Below are 20,725 nucleotides of genomic sequence, written 5' to 3'. Positions count from 1 at the left end.
CTGTCTCTGTCTGTCCCATAAATAAATAAAAACATTGAAAAAAAATTTAATAAAAAAAAAAAAAGGGGAAAACAAACACACTTTGGAGTGTACCTTCCTGTAAATTGTCATTGGTGCCTATCAGGTCTTGAAGGAAGGGAAGAAAGAAACATAGACTGCTACACCCTGGTTGATGGTACCCTAGTCCCCAGACATCAAGAGATACAACGATAGGTGTTCCTGTCTCTCAGAATAGTCCCAGAGACCCTCCATGTACCGCATGCCCACCTTCAGACACACAGGCACGTACACACATGTGCATACAAATACACACACACACACACACACACACACACACACACGGCCTATGTCACACACAGACTGGGAGTGACATATGAAAGTCATCTGTGGAGCTTCTGGATAATATGGACACCCAGGCCCTAACCAGACCAATTAAACCAGGATCTACAGGGTGAGACACCTATGTACAGCTGCTTCTAATGGGCAGCCAATGCTGAGAACCACACAAGTTGACAAATACTGAGGATTTTTCTGTAGCTGAGAATGACCGTTAGGCCAGGGGAAAATACCCAGTGTGAGGAAGTGAAATCATCGCCTCCCCACAGGACTTTCTGCTTCTCCATCTGTATCCACATGGAACCTGGTGTGTGGGTGGCCACTGAGGAGACAGGACACAGGCAGTGTCAGCGACGGAAGGCACGGACCCCTGACTCACCATGTAGGGTTCTGTTTGCTCTTATAGAATGTGGCAGAAGGAGAATAGTGGAGGCAGGGTAGGGCTTCCAGCTTGGTTCCCTCAGCACTGTTCCCTGCCATATACTGCTAGGAAGCTCTTCATGAGGCCTACGCACAACCATTCCTGTAGTTACATGTGTACAGCTTTGGCTGATTTCAGTAGGGAGTTGCCCCCGTAGCCCCAGAGGCCTGTGTGCCTCGGAGCTGCCGGTGAGCTTGGACGATGCCCACACCGGGCCTCCTTTCCTGAAATACCCAGCTAGAACTGAGAGTGGGCAGGCTTTAGGTTAGGAAGGAAGCTTGACTCTTTGTGGGAGGATTTATACAGGCTGATCCACCTTCTGAAGCAGAAATGAGACCCAAATGCCATCTAGAAGGAGCAGTGCATCCAGATGGGAGCATCAGGAGACCGTGTGCTAGGGAAGTGTTCATCCCTAGGCCCTAGTTCTGTGCAACCTGTGTCCACCACACAAAGCCCCAGGAACCAGTCTGGGAGAGGGCATGTGTTAGCAGCTAGGACTGCCCCATCCAGGAGGCAAGACAGCAAGATGGCCCTTCCTCCCTAGCCAAGCCACAGGAATGTGGTTCAAGCTTCAGCTGGAAAGTCCCACCCCCTCCTTCCTCCCTTTGAGTTTCCTGTCTTCAGGATCCGGAAAATGAATGGCAGGAAGGGACTCTGACAGGGAGGCTCCCTCTCAGCACATCCCTGAGGAGAATTCCTTGTGGGGAAAATGCTGGAGCACAGTGATAGCTGTTTAACCAGCTCCTTCTTATCCGAGTTCCTGGGTGGTTTCCCCAAAGCTTCCTGAAGTCTAGTCTCCTTGGGGCCCAGTAGGGCCCTTTCTGACCACCCAGCCTAGTGTGATGTTACTCTTCTGCCCCAACAAGGGAGAGAGTGTGGTGATGTCCACACTCAACGTTAAAATGGAATAGGGAACATGGAAGAGAAGACCAAGGCATTGTGCACTCATCCATGTGCCATTTCAGGTCCACCCAGAAGGCTCAGTTTCATTGGATCCACTTTGAGGAGGAGTGCACAGACTCCCATAATGGGTCCAAGGCTCAGTCCAGAGAGGGTGAGGCATGCCGGCTGCCTGCTCAGAGGCCTTCATCTGGTCTTAAAGTCTGTCAGTGACCATCTGTAGAAAGAAGTCTGGGAAATCAGAAGGTGCAGGCCCCTTCCAGACCATGAGCTGAGGCATGGACCCTGTCCCCTCTTTCTTCTGTCGGAGAGACCTCTCTATACAGAGCAGGCTTTTGGAAATACAGAGCCGTTAGCGCCAGCGAGTAAAGACCCAGTGAAGGGAAAAGATGGGAGAGAAGTGAGCACAGGGGTGCCACCGCTCCTCCGACCCTGCCAGTGATGTGATTCCTGGCAGCCCGTGCCTGCCATGCAGGGGAATGCATAATAGCTCCCAGCATAGCCTGTCCATCCATCTTGCCTGGGTGACTGCTTTCTCCACCTGATTTATAAGGCGCAGTGGAGTGCGCGCACGCTCCTTCTTTGGTGCTCCGGTGGAGGAAGGTGCCCGAGGCAGGCGCCGTCTGCTCGGCAGGCACAGAGGGCCCCCAGAGTGGAAAGAGGAGCCGGGGGGTGCTGTAATTTTGGTTGGGGTGGGATTTTTATTGAGACACCTCCTCTGTTCATTTCCTTGGGCAGCAGCCAACTAATGTCCGTCATTACCTGTTCTGTTCCAGATGCTCCTGCCAGGGAGAATGCCAAGGCCCCGGAGATGAAAGCCCGGAGGCCCAAGAGCTCTCTTCCCCCAGTGCTAGGAACAGAGAGTAAGTACTTGCTCAGCTTTCCTAGGCAACCCCAGGACTGAGCCCCAGCTTCCTTGCCTGCACCCCAGCGAACCCCGTGAAGCCTTGGTGACTGGGCCAGTGGCCGTTTGGCACTGCCCGCCTCTCCCAGCCTCTGCACAGCCTTAGTGGTGCATACCCACGTCCACTCGCCACCTCACTCAGGCCCTCTGTGCTTCTCACCAAGACTCCTCCTCCTGATCTCTCCCAGGTGAGTCCTGCTGGGCAGAAGCTTTCCAAACCGTGGCTCTGCTCTCATCACTCCTGATTGCGGTGCCCAGCGGTCCCCAGAGCCTACCAGTCCCATTCAAGTGGGCCTCACAGACATTGCACTTGTGCACACTTGTCCTGACGTGTGGTCTAGCCTTTCTTTCCGAGTCTGCCCCCAACTCCTGTCTCCTTACTTTATGCTCAGGCCAGCCCGAGCTCCTCCATGTGCGATGGAAGTGCCCATGCCGCTTCCATCATGCCTCTGCTCTGGGAGCACCTCTCTCTGTGAGACACCTCTTTCATGGGACAGACTCCCGCTGAAAAGCCGCGTCATCCCTGAGTTTGTCCTTACCCCAGCTGCAAGTAACCCTTCCTTCCTGTGTGCTCCCGGAGCACTCAGCACCTCCCTGCTGCCACTGTCTGCTGCCCAGTGTCTGGTGATGTGTCTGTGGCTCACCCCTCCTCCACTGTGAGTCCCCTGAGGGCTGCCCCTGGGGCTTCCGGGATGCCGGGCCTTGCTCATAGAGGGACCCGGCCTTGCTCGTAGAGGGAGGTGCAAGAGTTGCAGCTGTGGTATAAATAGCTGTGCAAGGAAGGACTTGTGTGACTCTACAGAGTGTCTCCCTCTCCCTGGTCTCACCTTCCCCCAGGGCCCACTGATGTATCAGGCACAACACCCCACAAAAATATCTCAATATCTTATAGAATTAGAAGAAAATAAACTTTTGGGTCAAAGAAAATGTTTTAATTCACAATATTAATATATTCATCTTTATACCAGTGCAGTTATAAAATAGAAGTTATGTGTGCATATACATATATATTTTTAAATTTTTATTTGTGTTTTTTTAAGTTTATTTATTTTGAGAGAGAGAGAGGAGGAGGAGGAGGGGCAAAGAGAGAGGGATAGAGAATCCTAAGCAGGCTCTGCACTAGACAGCACGGAGCCCAGTGCAGGGCTTAAAGTCGCAAACCATGAGATCATGACCTGAGCCGAAATCCAGAGTCGGCGCTTAACTGACTGAGCCACCCGGGTGCCCCTTATTCTCCTCTTTTCAAAGCTGCATATTTACCCTCCTAATGATGAGCTTGGGTTCCTTGTGCATACTCCAGCCAGCTGCCAGGGGGATGCTCAGCCTTCAGTATGTTGGGGCAGCCAAATTGGAATTATAATGTCTAGTGGATATTTAACCAAAGTGGGGAGCTCAGAGTATCAGGAGTAGACCTTTAATAAGTTGCTGGAAATGCGTATATAACTGTAAGAAAAACCCAGTAAAAATGGGTTGGTGATTTTATTTTCCAAGAGGATCACTTGGACCCATGCTCTGTTAGTTACGGCAAAATGGGAGCTTTGAAGAGCACCAGGTGGTTGTGACTTAGGGACCGATGCAGTCATTCGCCTCTCCTGAGGGCAGAGGCAGGAGTGCATGGACTTTGAGCCGGGCCATCAGCAGCCTGCTGCCCTCAGCTCTGGCACATCCATTACAGGCAGATCCTGGGGACAGTGAGGTGGGGTCCAGGGGAAGGTTGTGAAGGAGAAAACAAGCTGGGGACAGTGAGCAGCCCCGGGAGCTGGGCCTTTGCGCTGGGGGAGAGAGGGCTGTGGGGCACACCGAACAAGTTGTCATCATCTGACTTGGGGTGGTGGCTCTCAACCCCAGCTGCATATTAGACACACCTGTGGAGCTTTTAAAAACCTCTGCTGCTGGGGCAACCCAGCCTAGTTAGATCAGAATCTCCAGAGGTAGGATCCAGGCTTCAGTACTTGTTCAAGCCTCTAAGCTATTCCAGGGTGTGGTAGGTCAGCCTGGAAGCCTAGAAGCACCCTGTGCCCACACTGTTGGTCTTCAGAAACAGAGGGGGCCTCCCTTACTGCCTCTGTTCAGTGTGGCACTGCCTTAGGAGCCCTCATGCCCAGGTCCTCAGAGTATCTCTGGCACCAGCCCACAATCTCTACTCTTTAAGGAAGGAGCAAGATGCTGGAAGCAAAGCTGGAAGCCAAGGTTCTTACCCCTACAGAGTGAGTGGGAAGTGAGGCTCAGTCAGTGGCACTGCTTAGGGAGAGGGGCTGGCTGGCAGAAAGTGCTGGTCTCCCTTTCCATAGCAAACACATACATCCATATCTAGATTAAGTCCAGAGGACGCTACTTGTCTGTGGAAGGGGAATTTTACTCTAGTCTTTGTCTTGCAGTTACAGACAGATGTCTTACCCCCCAAGGGGATGGAAATGTGTGTCTCCGTGTACAGTAATGACCACTTTGAATGGCCCATCCACCCAACCTCTCGTCACCCCAACACATCACCCGCTGGGCACTGAGGACACTAGCCGGGTGGTTCTGGTGGCCCCTCCACCTGCTTACATACCTGTGTTCGTGTCGTTCAGAAACCTGTAGAGTTCTCTGGGTGCCTCCTGAACACCATGGGGCTTCCTTCCCAGAGGCTCCTAAGAAGACAGCTGCTCAGAGATAGGAAATGAAGGAGGTGTCTTTTAGGCCTGTACCCCCAATTCTTTTCTCACTTGTTGGGCTAATTTGTATTATTTATTAATTACATAAATTAAATATGCATGCATTCTTCTTTAAAACATTCTAAACAGTATAGAAATACACCAGGTGCAACATGAAAGCCCTCTTTAATCTACCCCCAGTTCCACTAACCTCCTCAAATATAGTCACAATTATTCTTTTTCTATGCACTTACATATACTTATGTAAATACAGCACGTAACCTGGACACCTCTGCAACTTGCCTTTTTTCTCTTAGCATGGCCATCCCTGGTCCCAGACATCTCTGACCCCATGAGAAAGCCCAGATTGATTCTCTTATCTCTGAGCTGTCTGGCTATAACATGTGTTCATTTTTTTCAAGGGCTGGGAAGTACCTAATCTAACCAGGAAGTCCGTTTCTCCTGCCAGTAATCGAGGGAAGGCCAAGTGGTTTTCTTGCCAAATAGATCATAGCCAGATCCCTCCCTGGATGACCTCTTCCCACCCCCAGCTGTGTTGGTCAGTCCTGTGTGTGAGTTGTCAGGTATAAGAGTAGAGGGCACATGTCCGCACAATGGCCTGAGGGCCCTTGGGAGTGCTGCTGGGGACCATGAGGGAAAAGCCAGTTCCATCTGCCAAGCCAGGTAGCAGGGTGAGAGAACACAGACAGGTACAAGCTAACCTGCCAGACACTAACTCCCAAGTACAGGAATGAGGAGTGGTCGTTTCCCCCTGGGACCAGGGAAACTCTGGGCCAGGTTATGAAGGAGAGAGGAGTGTGGTTTGAAGCGAAATGATGACATTGCTGGAGCACTGGAGGGAGGATCCCACTGGAAGGGATGCTGTGAGGCCCCCCACTCAGGTGCTCACTTAGTGTCTACTGAGCCCCCGTGCAGCAGGCATCCTCTAAGGCGCTTAGTCACAGATCACTTCAGGCAGGTCTCATTCAACTGAGCTACAAGTAGCTCTCATCTTACAGATGGGCAAAACTGAGCCTCAGAGAGCTAGATTGTCCTGCCCAGGGTCTGACAGCTGGTAAGATCTGGAACTGTGAGGACAACCCTGATCCATGTTCCTGCTGCAGCACTGTGCCTTGCCGGTCTCAGAGCTGTACTTCGTGCAGTCCACACAAGCCTGGGCAATGCTGCCCCCGGGCCACAGCAGGGCAGGAGTCTGCTGCCCTGAGAGCTGGGGGGACAAGGAGAGTGACAGCTGGGTCCTGAGACCTGTCACGGTGTTTGCTGCATGCCTCTCAAGAGGCATTTTTTTATAACTTTATTTTGATATAATTTCAAATTTATAGAAAAGTTGCAAGAATAGTATAAAGAACTCTTGTATGTACCCATTACTGAGATCCACCAATTATTTACATTTTTTCCCAGTGTCCTCGCATTCTCTATGTATGAATTCATATAGATATATTCACCGTTTATCAGGTATTCATACATATGTATGCACGCTATGTATATATTCATATATATTCACCATGCATCATGTAGGTATATAGATATCATTTATGAATAAATTAGAGACATCATGCCCTTGACCTCTAAATATGTCATTGTGTATCTCCTAAGAACATAACCACAATGCAGTTACTAAAATCAGGACAGTTAACATTGAACCAATACTACTATTTAATGCAGGGTCTGCATTCAGTTTTTGTCAATTGTCCTGATAGCCTTTAATGGTCCTTTCCCCCCCTCGATGGGAATTTACTGTCAGCACTCTTGGAACACTTCATCCACTCCTCCAGTTCAGAATGGTCATCCCCTACCTTTGGAGAAAGAGCAAGAAAGAAGTGCACAGGCCCAGGGTGAAGCACCCAAGACTCTGCCTGATTTGAGGAGGCACGGGGAGGCAGCAGCACCTTGTTGGATGTCCAGATGCGCATTTCTTGCACCTGGCTCTGGGGCAGTGCTCCAGCACAAGACATAGCCAGAAAGCACTAGGCTGGAAAGCAAGGGACAAAAGTCTTGGTTCTGCCTCTCATTGAACATATGGCCTTGGTCAAAGCCGTTCGTCTCCAGACCTGTCAGATGGGGACTCCAACTGAGCCCAGAATTTTTCCATCTCTGATAGCAGTTCGTTCAATGGAATGCTTTTGTGTGTGTGTGTGTGTGTGTGTGTGTGTGTGTGTGTGTGTGTGTCTGACATTGTTCAGGTGATGTCAGCTAACTCCCCTTTGTATCATCCAATATGTGATGGGTTGACACTACAGCAAGTGTGGCTTGGGTTGCACAGCAGCAGAAACATCCTTATGAGAAGGAGGCTTTAAGCAGAAGGTCCAGTTCTAGGGGATTCCAGCTGGAGGGGATCTGAATGGAATTTTTTGTGAGGGAGGCATTGATGGGGCTTAAGAAATGGTTTTAGAAAATACAGATGAAGGGGCACCTGGGTGGCTCTGTCTGTTAAGCATCTGACTCTTAATTTTGGCTTAGGTCATGATCTCCTAGTTCGTGAGTTGGAGCCCCACATCGGGCTCTGTGCTGACAATGCGGAGCCTGCTTGAGATTTTCTATTTCCCACTGTCTCTCTGTCTCTCTGTCTCTTTTTAAAAAATAAATAAATAAACTTAAAACAAAATACAGATGAGGCGATGCCAGGGTGATAACAGACTAAGGGATTCCTCCTTGTCAGTCTGTAGAGCTGATGTTGTTTTGAAAACAGGTAAATGAGCAGAAGTCACTTTTATAACTTGAGGACAGGAACCAGGGCCTGTTTGTCTGAGAAATGTCAGTGTCCAGCCCATAATGAGCATGTGATTTTTCACATTGATTCATGAGTTCCCATGCTTTAAGGGTCCCTGCCTCTACTGCACTTGTGGGATTTGGGGACGATGCAGACAGAACACCCCTGTGTATTCCTTGCCTGGTGTTGGCCTGACATTGGTCACTTTGGCTTCAGTCACCATGATAGACCATTCCAGATTTTGCTTTTAGATGTCTTTGCCTTGGCCCTCCATATGGGTGTCTCTCTGAAACCAAAAGTCATATCATCTTGAAAGCATCTTTGGATGTCAAAAGTAGCGTCCAGTTTTCCTGGAAGATTCCCTCAGGATCATATCTTTCTTTTAAATATTCTCTTGGAGTCATGGGGGATGTTAAGTCACCGTAGTATTCAAAGAGCTGGAAGGAATTGCTGGACAGGTGGAGGTTTGGCATCAATAATTGCTTGACACTGGAAGATGTGGGACCCTGAAAGAGAAGCTGGGGTACTTCCATGAATTCCACGAATTTGAAAGCTGGTGCCAACTACTAGTTACTCTCAACCAAAATATTGTCCATGAGGAGTGATAGTACCCATTATCACCCCCACCCTGCCGTGCATGTGACCCTGTGACCTCCATCTCTGAGCTGCTGCTTCCAGATCCTTCCCCAGCTCTTCCGTTGTCTCCCATGATCCTGTTAAGTGGGAGGACGGGTCCTCCCCAGAGAGGACATTGGCACTGCCATCCTGGCCATGCCGGGCTGCCTCTTTCACAACCATCCTAGGGGCTTGGGGATAAGCATTCACAGTAACAAGAAGAGCAGTGTTCCTCTGGAATCTTCTTGTGTGACAGCCTTTGATAGGAGATGAGTTCACGAAATTTGCCCAGAGATGTTAATTCTGGGAATATGACCAATATTTCTCCATAGGTCTGTCTATTAGACATACTGGAAGGGCCTGGTGTGTGCAAGGGGCAGGGAAGTGTTGGGGGCTTGTCAAGTCACCCAGAGCCCTGAGTCTACCTGAGTGCAGGGCGGTGGGATTCGACCTTTCATCCTCAAGTCGGCACAGCCGCCCTCCCTTCTCTGACACAGCCCTGTGCGTGAATGCTTCCTCCACACTTCACCCAGCCTGAGTCACCTTCAGGAGCCTTTGGTAGAAAGTTAATGCTGATTTTGGGAATTGTGAAGGGTTTGATGTCTATTTTTAGTTAACTACCTAAAAAGGGAAATGTCCCCAGAGAAGCAGACATCCAGGGACCTCCCTGTACCCGAGGCTGTTTGTGCTACCTCCCTAATTCTCCTTTGCTTTCCATTATCTCAGACCCTTTTGACGCTAAGAGGCCTACCTTTAGTCTCGGCAAATATCTCCCAAAAGCTTGCTCAGGTCTTCTGCCCTGCTGATTCATGGGAGAGGCACTCCTGTGCTTTCAGACTGAGCAGTCTGGAAACTCCTGTGCGTACTGACCTCCTCCCCTCTAGCTCCCTCCCCCCACCACCACTCAGGGCAGCAGGAAGGTTCAGCAGGAGTAGGTCAGGACTTGGGCAGGCCTGGTGCAGAAGCAAAATGCTGGGTTGCCCAGACAGCCGGGAGGCTGGCCTCCCCATCCCTGCCCCAGGTTTCCCCAGCGGGCATCCAAGTTCAGTGCTTCGTTCATGATGTTTTCACTGGGCTGCTGCACCTCTTCCAGCCTGTCTCCTCTTTAGAGTGGAAGACGCGGCACCCAACGGCTTTGATCTAGTTGGTGACAGAGCAAAGAGGATCTGCTTTTAATGGGAAGTTGCAGAGGGATTCAAGCCCCAGGGCTTTATCTCTCAGCATCAGAGCCCCAGGGGTGGACTGTTCTTAGAAACTCCCAGGTTAACAGAGATCCTCAGGGGCTCCACTTGTTCCTTTAATAGCTTTTCAAGCATATGCCAAGTACCACACTAGGCACTGGCAGTACAACAGGTGAACAAAATGGGCCCCTGTTCCTGTCTCCAGGGAGTGTGCTGTGAGGTATGCATGTTGGACAGGTGTTTCTGCATTGTAATACATTGTGAGGAGTGCTAAGAAAGAACCACCTCCAAGCAGCATGGAACCCAGCCTGACAGTAGTGATGGATGAGGTGAGGCCTACTGGAAGAAGGTACCAGAATCGTCAAAGAGCTGGCGGCAGTGGCCAATACTGCAGAAATGGAAAGGCATTCAGTGTGGGGGATAGAGCAGCCCTCCTGGAGGGTGACGCAGGGCCCAACAGCATCAGCATGCCCTGGACAGCCAGGAACTGTGTTTCTAGCAAATTTCCCAGGTGTTCATAATGCACACTCCATTCTGCAAGCCGCTGACATTGAGCGCCAACGGCCTGGGTGACGGTATTCCCTAAGAGGGAAGAGTAAGAAAGAAGATGGGACAAAAGCTGGGGACACATCTCAGAGGCCCTTGTAAGATGAGTTTGACTTTATGTTAAGTGGCAGTGGGTGGCCATTGGAGACATTTAAACAGTGGAGTGATTGCCTTGGAATGACGGCCGTATTAGGACAGGGACGGGGGACCAGAGGCTGAAGCGGTAGTAGTTTGGACTAGAATGGTGACAGTGGGGATGTGGAAGGTGGCAGACCGAGGAGGTATGGAGTGAATGGAATTGACCGATGCTAGTGACTGGGGATGGTAGGGAGGGGGCCTTGGGAGAAACAGGGGCAAGCAGCAAGTTTGAGGAAAAGATCCTGTATTTACTTTTGGACATGCTGGGCTTGCAGTATGTGCCAGGAGAAGGGACGGTCAGGTAGTGGGATGTATAGATGGGCTGAGAAAGAGGTCTGGGCCCCAGGTAGAACAAAGCTGGCAGAGAGAGGGATAAGAAGAGAAACTGTAGAGACTCCTGGGTGGCTCAGTCAGTTAAGCATCTGACTTCATCTCAGGTCATAATTTCACAGTTCATGGTTTCGAGCCCGACATCGAGCTCTCTGCTGTCTCTGCTGCCAACGGGGAGCCTGCTTGGGATCCTCTGTCCCTTACTGTCTCTGCTTCTCCCCTGCTTGCTCTGTCTCTCTGTGTCTCTCTCAAAATAAATAAATAAACTTTAAAAAAGAAGAAGAAGAAGAAGAAGAAGAAGAAGAAGAAGAAGAAGAACTCTAAGCAGTGAACAAAGTACCCTGACAGCAGTGCTAAGCCAGGAAGGGGGTGCATCCTGGGGCTGACTGTCTGGGGGAGGGGACTGAGCTCCTCCCCTGAGGGACAGACCAAGTGGCAGGCCACAGGAGGATGTTTTGCCCTCCTAGCCTGACAGTGTGGTTGGTAGCTGCCATGGGATTTGCAAATATAGTTGGGTTTTATTTTCCTTCTAGAATATTCCTCTTTGACAATGGGTGGTGCAAAAGTTTAAGGTGTTGGAAAGGGAATGAGAGACAAAGGGCTGACATTAGTATAAGACAACAAGGTGGTAAGATGGATGAATCCAGAGAAGAGGAAACTAGTTAGTAACCCAGGGAGAGCTGAGAGTTTGAGCATCTGGACCAGCAAGAGGGTTACCTGAGGACTTGAACTGGGAGAAGGAACTCCAGGAGCAGCATGAGAGATATCATGTAGGTACAGAGCTCAGCTGATACAGGGTGGCATACTAAATAGGTGACAGAGTGGACAGAGAAGTCCTCTGGGGATCCATCTGGGGAAGAGGGGCGACTGGGGTGAGGGCCTGGTAGTAGAGCATGCACCCTGTGCTCTACCTTCTTTACAACGTAGCTTAATGCTTTACAACAAATTTTACTTATCCCCTTCACATGTTTTTAATGAGGAAACGAAAGCTCCAAAAGGCTAAGTAACCTACTTTTCTTTTAATGTTTATTTATGAGAGAGACAGAGTGCAAGTGGGAGAGGGGCAGAGAGAGAGAGAGAGAGACAGAATCGGAAGCAGGCTCCAGGCTCTGAGCTGTCAGCACATAGCCCAACACGGGGCTCAAACTCATGAACTGTGAGATCATGACCCGAGCTGAAGTCAGAACGACTAACCCACTGAGCCACCCAGGCGCCCCATTAAGTAACATGCTTTAAATCAACAGCCTAGGGAGCGACAGGGCAGTATTTAAACCCAAGCCCAGCTCCAGAGCCTGTGCCCACTGCATTCCTGCAGGGGGACAGAGAAGGGCGTTGAGGGCTTGGATATGAGGATGGAACAGAGAGTGAGCTGCTACAGAGGCAGCCACACGGGGCATCAGGAGGCGTGGTTCCTGTGTCTAACTTGGCCCCATCTGGTGTTATGAGCCTCACAAATCACCTGGCTTTTATGGGAATCTATCTCCTTTTTCATGACGTGGAAACAATGTGAGGTGCCCTGCTTGTATGTGGTTGGGGAAGGAACCCAGGGGGAAAAAGGACAATGAGATCGTGGGTTAGACACTGTATGCACTGAGCCCAGCTCACTGTGAGAAACCAGGTTTTAGGATCAGGGGATTCTGCTTTCCAACCTATTAAATATATTCTGCTAAGCCCCGAACACAGTTAATGGATTTCAGCAGATGCTTGTATAAAATATGTATAGAATAGGATATAGAACATCATTAACATTTAAAATTGTCTTTACTAACAGGAACTAAACCAGCTTTAAATGCTAACCAATTCAAACAGCAGAAGATGCAGATTTATAGAACAAACATGAAACTTTGGCCCTCAATCCATTTAACTGTGACAGAGGAAGACAGGTACTGGTTGGGACCCTACTTCTAGGTTTACTAGGGCCACGTAGGTTTACTAGGGCTGCCAAGGTTAGTAAAGAGTGGGACTTCGGAGTCATCAGATTTCATGGTATGCTAACTGCCATCCTCCTTACTAGCTCTTGGCCAGCCATTCCTGGGGCTATCAAGCTCCTTACTGGCCTCCAGAGCCCATCCACAGCTGCTCCAGTCCGCTGTGGCTGCACAACAAAGTATCATAGACTTGGTGGCTTAAACAACAGAAGTATGTTGTCTCACAGTTCTGGAGGCTGGAAGTCCAAGTTCAGCATGTTGGCAGGTTGGTTTCTTCTGAGGCCTCTCTCCTTGGTTTGCAGATGGGCACTTTCTCACTGTCCTCACGTGGTCTCGTCTCTGTGCATGTATCCCTGGTGTTTCTGTGTGTCCACATTTTCTCTTCTTATAAGGACACCAGGCGGTTTGAATTAGGACCCCCGCCCCATGGCTTCACCGTAATTTAATTACCTCTTTAAAGGCCCTATCTCCAAATATGGTCATATTATGAGGTGCTGGGAAGCTTGAGTTTCAACATATAAATTTGGGGGGATAACAGCAGCTCCACAAAGCAACCGTGAACAGGTGGCTTTTGTTCTCCATGGGAGGTCAGACGCTGGCTCTCGTAGAAGCCCTTATCTTCCCGTGCGGGCCTCTCCCAGTTGTGCCTCTCCCTTCCCAGCAGCCCTAGATGAAGAGGGGCAGGGGCTTCGTGGCTTGACCTGTCATGGCTGTTCCATAGCCCATCTGGTACTCACTTCCAAGGGGTTTGTCTTTCCCATGCTGTTCCATCTTGGGGCTCCCCCTCTCCACTGACTCCTAGCCTTCTGCTTTCAAACCTGTACTCTTCTCTCACCTGGGAAGAAACCTTGCTTGATTGACATTCCCTCTTCCATCACCCTGTTTGTCCTTGTCCCTTCAACTCCAGAATTCTTATCAGATTAGCTGACTCCCTACCTGTTTCCTTGAGAATTTCCTCTGGAGTGACTTCTGACCCCACTGTCTCATGGCACCTGTCCTCTCAAACCTTACCCATCACTCAGTGCTGATCATACCTGAAGTCTAGTTCCCAGTGCCTATTCTTCTCCACCCTTGCTTGCAGTGACAGTCCTTCCATCTCTCGGGGTCCATAGCCCTCTCCTAATTCCCAGCTCCTCACCATGGGCATCACCTGGGATCAGACCCTGGCCCCTTCTCATCTTTCACTGCATTCTTGCCCCCAAGGAACTGAACCATCCTCACAGTTTCCATTATGATTGCATGTTTGATTCTGGAGTCTTGCACTTCCAATCTCCACCAACCTCTCTCTAGAATTCTGATCCTGGGCATCTAGCCTACAAGCGGGTTAAATTCTTTCGTCTGCCATATTCACTTGGACCAAACCAAATGCCTCATCTTTCCCTTCCAAATTTCGTATTCTGTAACTTTAATTTTCCCCATTTATCCAAGCCAGAAATCTCTAAGGAATCTTTGTACCTCCCTCTTTTTCAGCCCCTAAATTGTTTTAACTTTCTTCTGTCTCCTACTTGTATTTACTTTGCGACTGCCTTTACCAAGGCTGGACCTTGATCATTTCCTTCCCAAAGGATGGCAGTAGCTTCCTAATTGGATAGCCTTGTCCCCCAGGAGGTGGAGAGACCTCCAGGGGTCCCTGAGCCCAACCCAACTGCCGTTTGTGTGAGGACTCCCTGTTCAGTCAGGACAAAGACCTAACTCTCAAACTTGGGATTCTAGACCAGCACCGTGATGACAGTGATATTCTGTGTCTGTGCAATATGGTAGCCACGAACCATGTGTGGCTGTCGAGCACTTGAAACGTGACTGCTGTGACTGAATTTTTTTATTTTCTTTAAATTGTCACACTACCTTCACACCACTGTTCTCTAATCCTAGTCTTACACTCTGGACAACCTCCACCAAACACCCTGACCCTCAACTCTGAACCCCTCTCTGTTCCTGAGCCATGGGGCCCTTCTTTCTCCAGTTCAGATGTTCTCAGGCCCTCAGATCCGTTCTGTGTCCCACCACTGAGTGCTTCCTAACCATCTCCTCAGCCCACAGTGCACTCCTTCATTTGAGCAACTGCATCATGTTGGAGGGATGAAACTTTTCTTCTTTTCTTCTTTTTTTTAAGTAGGCTATACTCCCAATGTGGGGCTTAACTCACCACTCCTAGATCAAGAGTTGCATGCTCTATGGACTGAGCCAGTTAGGTGCACCCTGGGTAAAACTTTTTTAAAAAAACTTTCTATTTAACTTTTATTTTGAAGTAATTTCTGACTTAAAGAAAAGTTACAAAAATAGTACAAATAATTCTTGTAAACCCTTCACTCTAATTCCTCAAATATTAACATTTTACTATGATTGTTTTGTGTTGTATTTTCTCTCCCTTGCTTTTTCCCTCTCTCCCCCAATCTCTCCACACACACATATACACATATGTACACCTGTGTATATATAATTTTTATGAGTAGTTTGAAAGTAAATTGTATATAGGATATCTTCTATACCTAAATACTTCAGTGTATATTTCCTAAAAACAAGGACAGTCTCAGGGTACGTGGGTGGCTCTGTCAGTTGAGTGTCTAACTCTTAATTTCAGCTCAGGTCATGATCTCATGGTGTGGGATTAGTCCTGCATTAAGCTCTGCACTGAAAGCATGGAGCCTGCTTGGGATTCTCTCTCTCCCTCTGTCTCTGCCCCTCTCCTGCTCGTCTCTCCCTCTCTCTCTCTCTTTCTCTCTCAAAAATAAATAAAATAAACATTATTTTAATAAAAAACCACAAGGACAGTCCCACCACAGCTTGATGATCAAACATGAAATTAACACTGATATAATACTATCATCTAATTTATTGACCTTATGTAAATTCTGCCAGTTGTCCCATCAATGCCCTTTATGATGGGGGAAAAAAAAAGGCTTTCCTGTGGATCACATGCCTTGACATTTAAACCCTTGAAGACAAGCTCTGATTTCTTACATTTGTTTGATTTTCTTCTTGGTACACATGTTAGTAGTGTGTACTGACTGGCCTTTGCCTGGCAAATAGCAGGCCCTCAATAAGTTTCTTGAGATGGACAGATGAATCAATAATGGTGACAAGCCAGAGTGAATTTGGTGGAAGCAGGCCTCACCCTGGGCTTAACCTCATAACGAGTAGCCATCAGCTCTGTGATCTGAGATCACCTGCTTACACAGTCCTTGTGCAATTCTCAGCTTCTCAGGTAGCAGCCCTCTCCCCATTTTACAGAGGCACAGCTGAAAATCCACACCGTTATATAATTTGCCTATGGGCAGACAGCAGTGCCCAAGCCAGGACATATTGCTTCTTCTCTGTAACCTGCAAAGGTGAAACTTTGTGGAGGAGTGATTGCTAACATTACTAACATTACCCCCACTCATTCACTCAGTAAATAGTTACCAAGTGCCTACTATGTTCCAGGCACATTGGGTATACAGCAGTGAACAAAAAAGAAAAAATCCCTGCCTTCACAATCCTTATACTTAATGGATAGAGGAAGGGAGACAATAAATAAACAAGTAAATGGTTTGTTTTATGGTTGTTCAGTGCCATGGGTCGGGGGGGGGGATAATAAAGTGGGGTAATGGTGATGAGTGCTGAGGACAGGGGGTTGGTATTTGGTATAGAGTGGTTAGGGAAGATCTCATTGGTTAAGTGACTCCCATTTTTGTATTAAGGTACAATTTCTATACAGTAAAATTCACCCTTTCTAGTGCATAGTTCTGTGAATCTTAACAAACGCACATAGTCATGTAACTATTGCCATAATCAGGATATGGTTCCACCACCTTATAACATGTCTTTGTGCCCTTTAATGGTCAACCCCTGCCCCCACCCACCACTACTAATCTGTTCTCTGTCTCTATAGTTTTGCCTTGTCTAGAACAAGGCATATAAATAGAATTATATATTCGTAGCCTTTTGAGTCTGGCTTGTCTTAGTGAAAGAGAAAGACGAATCATTGAGATTCATCTGTTCTGTGTATCAGTTGTTTGTTCCTTTTTTATTGATAAGTAGCATTTCATTGTATGAATATACCAAAGTTCATCCGTTCTATCGTTGAGGAACAAGTGGATAAATTCTAGCTTTTGGCAATTACAAATAAAGCCACTGTAAACATTCACATGCAGATATTTGTGTGTGCATAGATTTTCATTCCACCTGGATAGATAGGTTTTGATTAAAGACTTTCAAAAAAGATGAAAATAAGCCATGAAGATAGCTGAGGATATTTTTGCATATTCATCATATTGTTATTTAGCCAAATGAGTAAGTTTTTGCTGTGAAATTGGTCTGTTTGGGTCATTTTTCTTATTTGAATTATTTGGAGAAAGTGGAAGGAATAGGGTAGGAATGGAAGAGACTGTTGGTTGGTTCATTCATTTGTTCATTCATTCATGGATCCATTCAACAAACATTAAAAAAAAAAAAAAGAAAGAAAGCCACTAGTCCAAGTCTGTGATCCAAAGGAAGCCTGAGACCCTTGGATCCACACCAAAGGCTGATTTTAGGTGGTTTATCTGACATAATTTCCTTTCTGAGTTTCATGACATTAGGGTAAGAGAATAGTTAGTGAGTGTGGGGTTATCATTGTTGAAATGGACAATGGAGAATCAAGCGTTTTTTAGTTTTTATCTCAATGGAGGCTCCAGAGACCCTCCAGAGGCCCCCTGAGAACTGATATTCATTCAGTCACAAGGTCATCTGTGTAGGAGTGCAAGATATCCTGAGAACCACACTCAGGTGAGGGCTCTGTCTGTCAGAGGACCAGTGGGCAAGGCTCCTAGGATTTAGGAGCTTTGTGAAAAGCCAGGATTAACAAAATAACCTGTGAACTTCTTTGTTTCAGGTGATGCAACTGTGAAAAAGAAACCTGCCCCCAAGACACCTCCGAAGGCAGGTAATTGGTCACCAGCAGCATTTGGGGGCAAGAGTCCTCTGCCATGAGGGGTTTTTCTTTTGTCCTGGTAGATTGACCACTGGTATGAGATCCCAAAAGACCACCGCCCTCCTTGATTCAAGCTGTGTGTTATTCAGGCCAAATTTTCCCCAAGAGCCTCTGCACAGCCTGGTCCCCTACCCTTTTCCACTACTTGTCTTTTTTCCTACTCCCCTTATAGTGTCCCTTGCTGTAGGGACATCATGTGGCATCATGCAGTACTAGAGACTTTCCCATCCCTTCTGTGAAATTCTGCCTCGCTCTCTGCCCCCCACACTGCCCTTAAGGCGGTGATCTACTTTATGCTCTCTTAATACTCTGTTCTGTATGTCCTTGTCACATAGAGCCCTTGTCTGTTTCCCAGTGAAAGATATTTGAGGACATGAACCATATTGAACCTGTCAGCCAGGGTAACCTGATGATTAGAAAGCAAGGTGCTGCTTAATTAATAAAGGAGTTAGGAGGTAGATTCAAACATTTAGGGTAAGATGCAAATTCCAGAGCAATTGACAGATGGAGAATTATGCCATGTAAATTGTGTGGGCCACTTCTGAAGAATCAAAATGAAGAAACGAAGAGAGCTAGCAGGGTCCATCAGCTCAGACATTCTGGAGCAGCGGCCACTGTACTCAGTGTTGCCCTGAAGGCTCTGGAAGATGAGAGGAACAGACCAGCGTGGACAGCAGCACTGAGTGAGGTCAGTCTGTCTGAAGCTCCCTCTTCATTGCTCACTTTTCACTTGTCCCCTCCCAGCCATGCCCCCTCAGATCATCCAGTTTCCCGAAGACCAAAAGGTGCGCGCGGGAGAGTCTGTGGAGCTGTTTGGTAAAGTGGCAGGCACCCAGCCCATCACCTGTACTTGGATGAAGTTCCGAAAGCAGGTCAGTGATGGAGGGGAACAGCCCTCCCAACCCCTGGGTGGGAAGGGATGAAAAATGCCGTCTCACAGAGGCCACATGGCTCTTGATCGGTTGGGGCCTTAGAAATGGGAGGGTCCCCTCCCCCACCTGTCACCACCCACCAAATCTAAGTTCCTAGTGATCATTTCTTATGAGTCTGCCATTAATACTTGCTTTACTGATAGTTTGTGTATAGAGAAAAGTATGAAAGAAAAAATAAAAACTACCCATGCCCCCCATCTGATTTTGATATTTTAGTCCAGAATTCTACTCAGAGTCAGGAAAATTGAACCAGTGACCAAAAGGACCTCTCAGACTCTGTAGATTTCTGTGATTCTGTGCCAGCCCACTGAACCCTATCAGTGGCAACAGCTTAAACTTACCATGTGCTGAATAGATAAAAGTGAATCTGAGTATTTGGATAGATAAATTGGACATTAAATAGAACTTTGGCTTACTGGTCCAGAAATATGCCATTTAAAAGAATGGTCCTATGAAAGAAATGTTTGAATTTCTGAACAACCAGCTTTTATAGGGAGATGGGGAACCCACCTGTTCCACTGAGCCCGTATTGGTAGTGTGTGCCCATGTATATCATCAGCAGAGGCCCCAAAACGTGGCTGGCACTGAATCAGGAAATTTGGAGAGGATGTGAAGGTTTCTTTTGAGTTCTCTGGTGCTCTATTTCCAAACCACTCAGACTGTCCTAAGGCCCAGAGGTGGGAGGCTAGTTAACCAGGAAGGAATGGAGGGTTGGTGTGAAAAGATGAAACATCATCCCAAAGGATGCTGGCTCTATGCTATATCTGGGCTAGCGTCATCTGAAGTAAGATGGAATCCCTCCCTTTTCAGAGACATTTGGCCAGGTCCCCATTCTGTCCAAAAGAACTTTCTATAGTGATGGATATGTTCTATTTCCATTGTCCAATATGGTAGCCACCACTATATGTGGCTGTTGAGCACTTGAAGTGTGACTAGTGCCACTGAGGAACTGAATTTTAAATTGTAATTAATTAAAAATTATGATAACAGCTTTCTTTATAACAATAGCCATAAAATTCATACACCATAAAATTCGCCCTTTTGAAGTGTCCAGTTCAGTGGTTTTCAGTATATTCACAAGTTGTGCAACCATAACAATGATCTAATTCTGGAACATTTCCATCACCCTCAAAAGAAACCCTGGACCCATTAGCAGCCATTCCTCCCTTCCCCCTAGGTCCTGGCAACCACTAACTTACTTTCTGTCTCTATGGATTTGCCTTTTCTGGGCATTTCATATCAGTGGGATCATACAGTATATATTCTTTTATATCTGGCTTTTTTTTTTTTACTTAGCATAATGTTTTCTGGGCTTATTCACATTAAAGTATAAATCAGTACTTCATTCTTTTTATGGCTGAATAATATTCTATTGTCTGGATATGCCACATTTTGTTTATCTGTTCATCGTTTGATGGACATTTGGGCTGTTTCCACTTAATTAAAATTTAAGTATCCACATGTGGCTAGTGGCTACAGTATTAGACAGGACAGAAGAGGTCAGAACACCTTTGTAGGTGGTCTTTGTAGGTAACTTTGCTCAGATGTGTTCTCCTGCCATCCCTCCCAAAGCCATGGTGATACAGGACACTCCTTAACTCTGGTCTGGAGCAGGAAGCGCAGACATGGTTGGTCTGCCAGACCCTGCTCGGCACCCTCCCTGCTCACCCCAGATCTGAACCACCTCAGGGACACTTGGCTTTGGATGCAGGAGAGGAGGGGCCTTGAGGGGAAGCCGAGAGTTCAGATGAGACAGAGCCCCATACTGCTTGTCCAGTGACATTCTCTAGTGGTAGGGAGTGGAGGTCAGAGCCCTCTTCCTTTCTTGGCCCAAGTCTCTAGCACCTGCCCCACTCTCTGCCCCCAGATCCAGGAGAGCGAGCACATCAAGGTGGAGAACAGCGAGAATGGCAGCAGGCTCACCATCCTGGCCGCACGCCAGGAACACTGTGGCTGCTACACTCTGCTGGTGGAAAACAAGCTGGGCAGCAGACAGGCCCAGGTCAACCTCACTGTTGTGGGTGAGTCTGGGGACAGGGTGGCCTGGAGGTCAGAGGACAGGAAAGGCAGAGGCCCCCAGCAGGATGGTGGGCCTCAGGGCCTCACCTCCCCAGGACCTGCTCCTTCGGCACCCTGCCCACAGCTTCCCATGCTCCCACGTTCCCTGTTCCTGCTCTCA

At 47.9% G+C, this 20,725-nt stretch overlaps 1 protein-coding gene across 8 annotated transcripts in view; it reads left to right on the top strand.

The window, feature by feature from the left end:
• Positions 1 to 20,725, top strand: part of MYLK (myosin light chain kinase) — a 279,895-nt gene that overhangs the window by 210,202 nt on the left and 48,968 nt on the right. For 7 of the 8 annotated variants that reach the window (XM_040484717.1, XM_040484716.1, XM_040484718.1 and 4 more), the window contains 4 exons: positions 2,434 to 2,520; positions 17,516 to 17,566; positions 18,359 to 18,486; positions 20,414 to 20,567. In XM_040484717.1, coding sequence (XP_040340651.1) covers positions 2,434 to 2,520; positions 17,516 to 17,566; positions 18,359 to 18,486; positions 20,414 to 20,567 — 420 coding nt within the window. The other variant, XM_040484722.1, reaches the window with a different exon arrangement.

Source organism: Herpailurus yagouaroundi, unplaced genomic scaffold, assembly GCF_014898765.1.
Source record: "Herpailurus yagouaroundi ecotype Mexico unplaced genomic scaffold, PumYag 162, whole genome shotgun sequence".
Lineage (NCBI taxonomy): Eukaryota > Metazoa > Chordata > Mammalia > Carnivora > Felidae > Herpailurus > Herpailurus yagouaroundi.
This window is presented reverse-complemented; position numbering and strand designations above follow the sequence as displayed.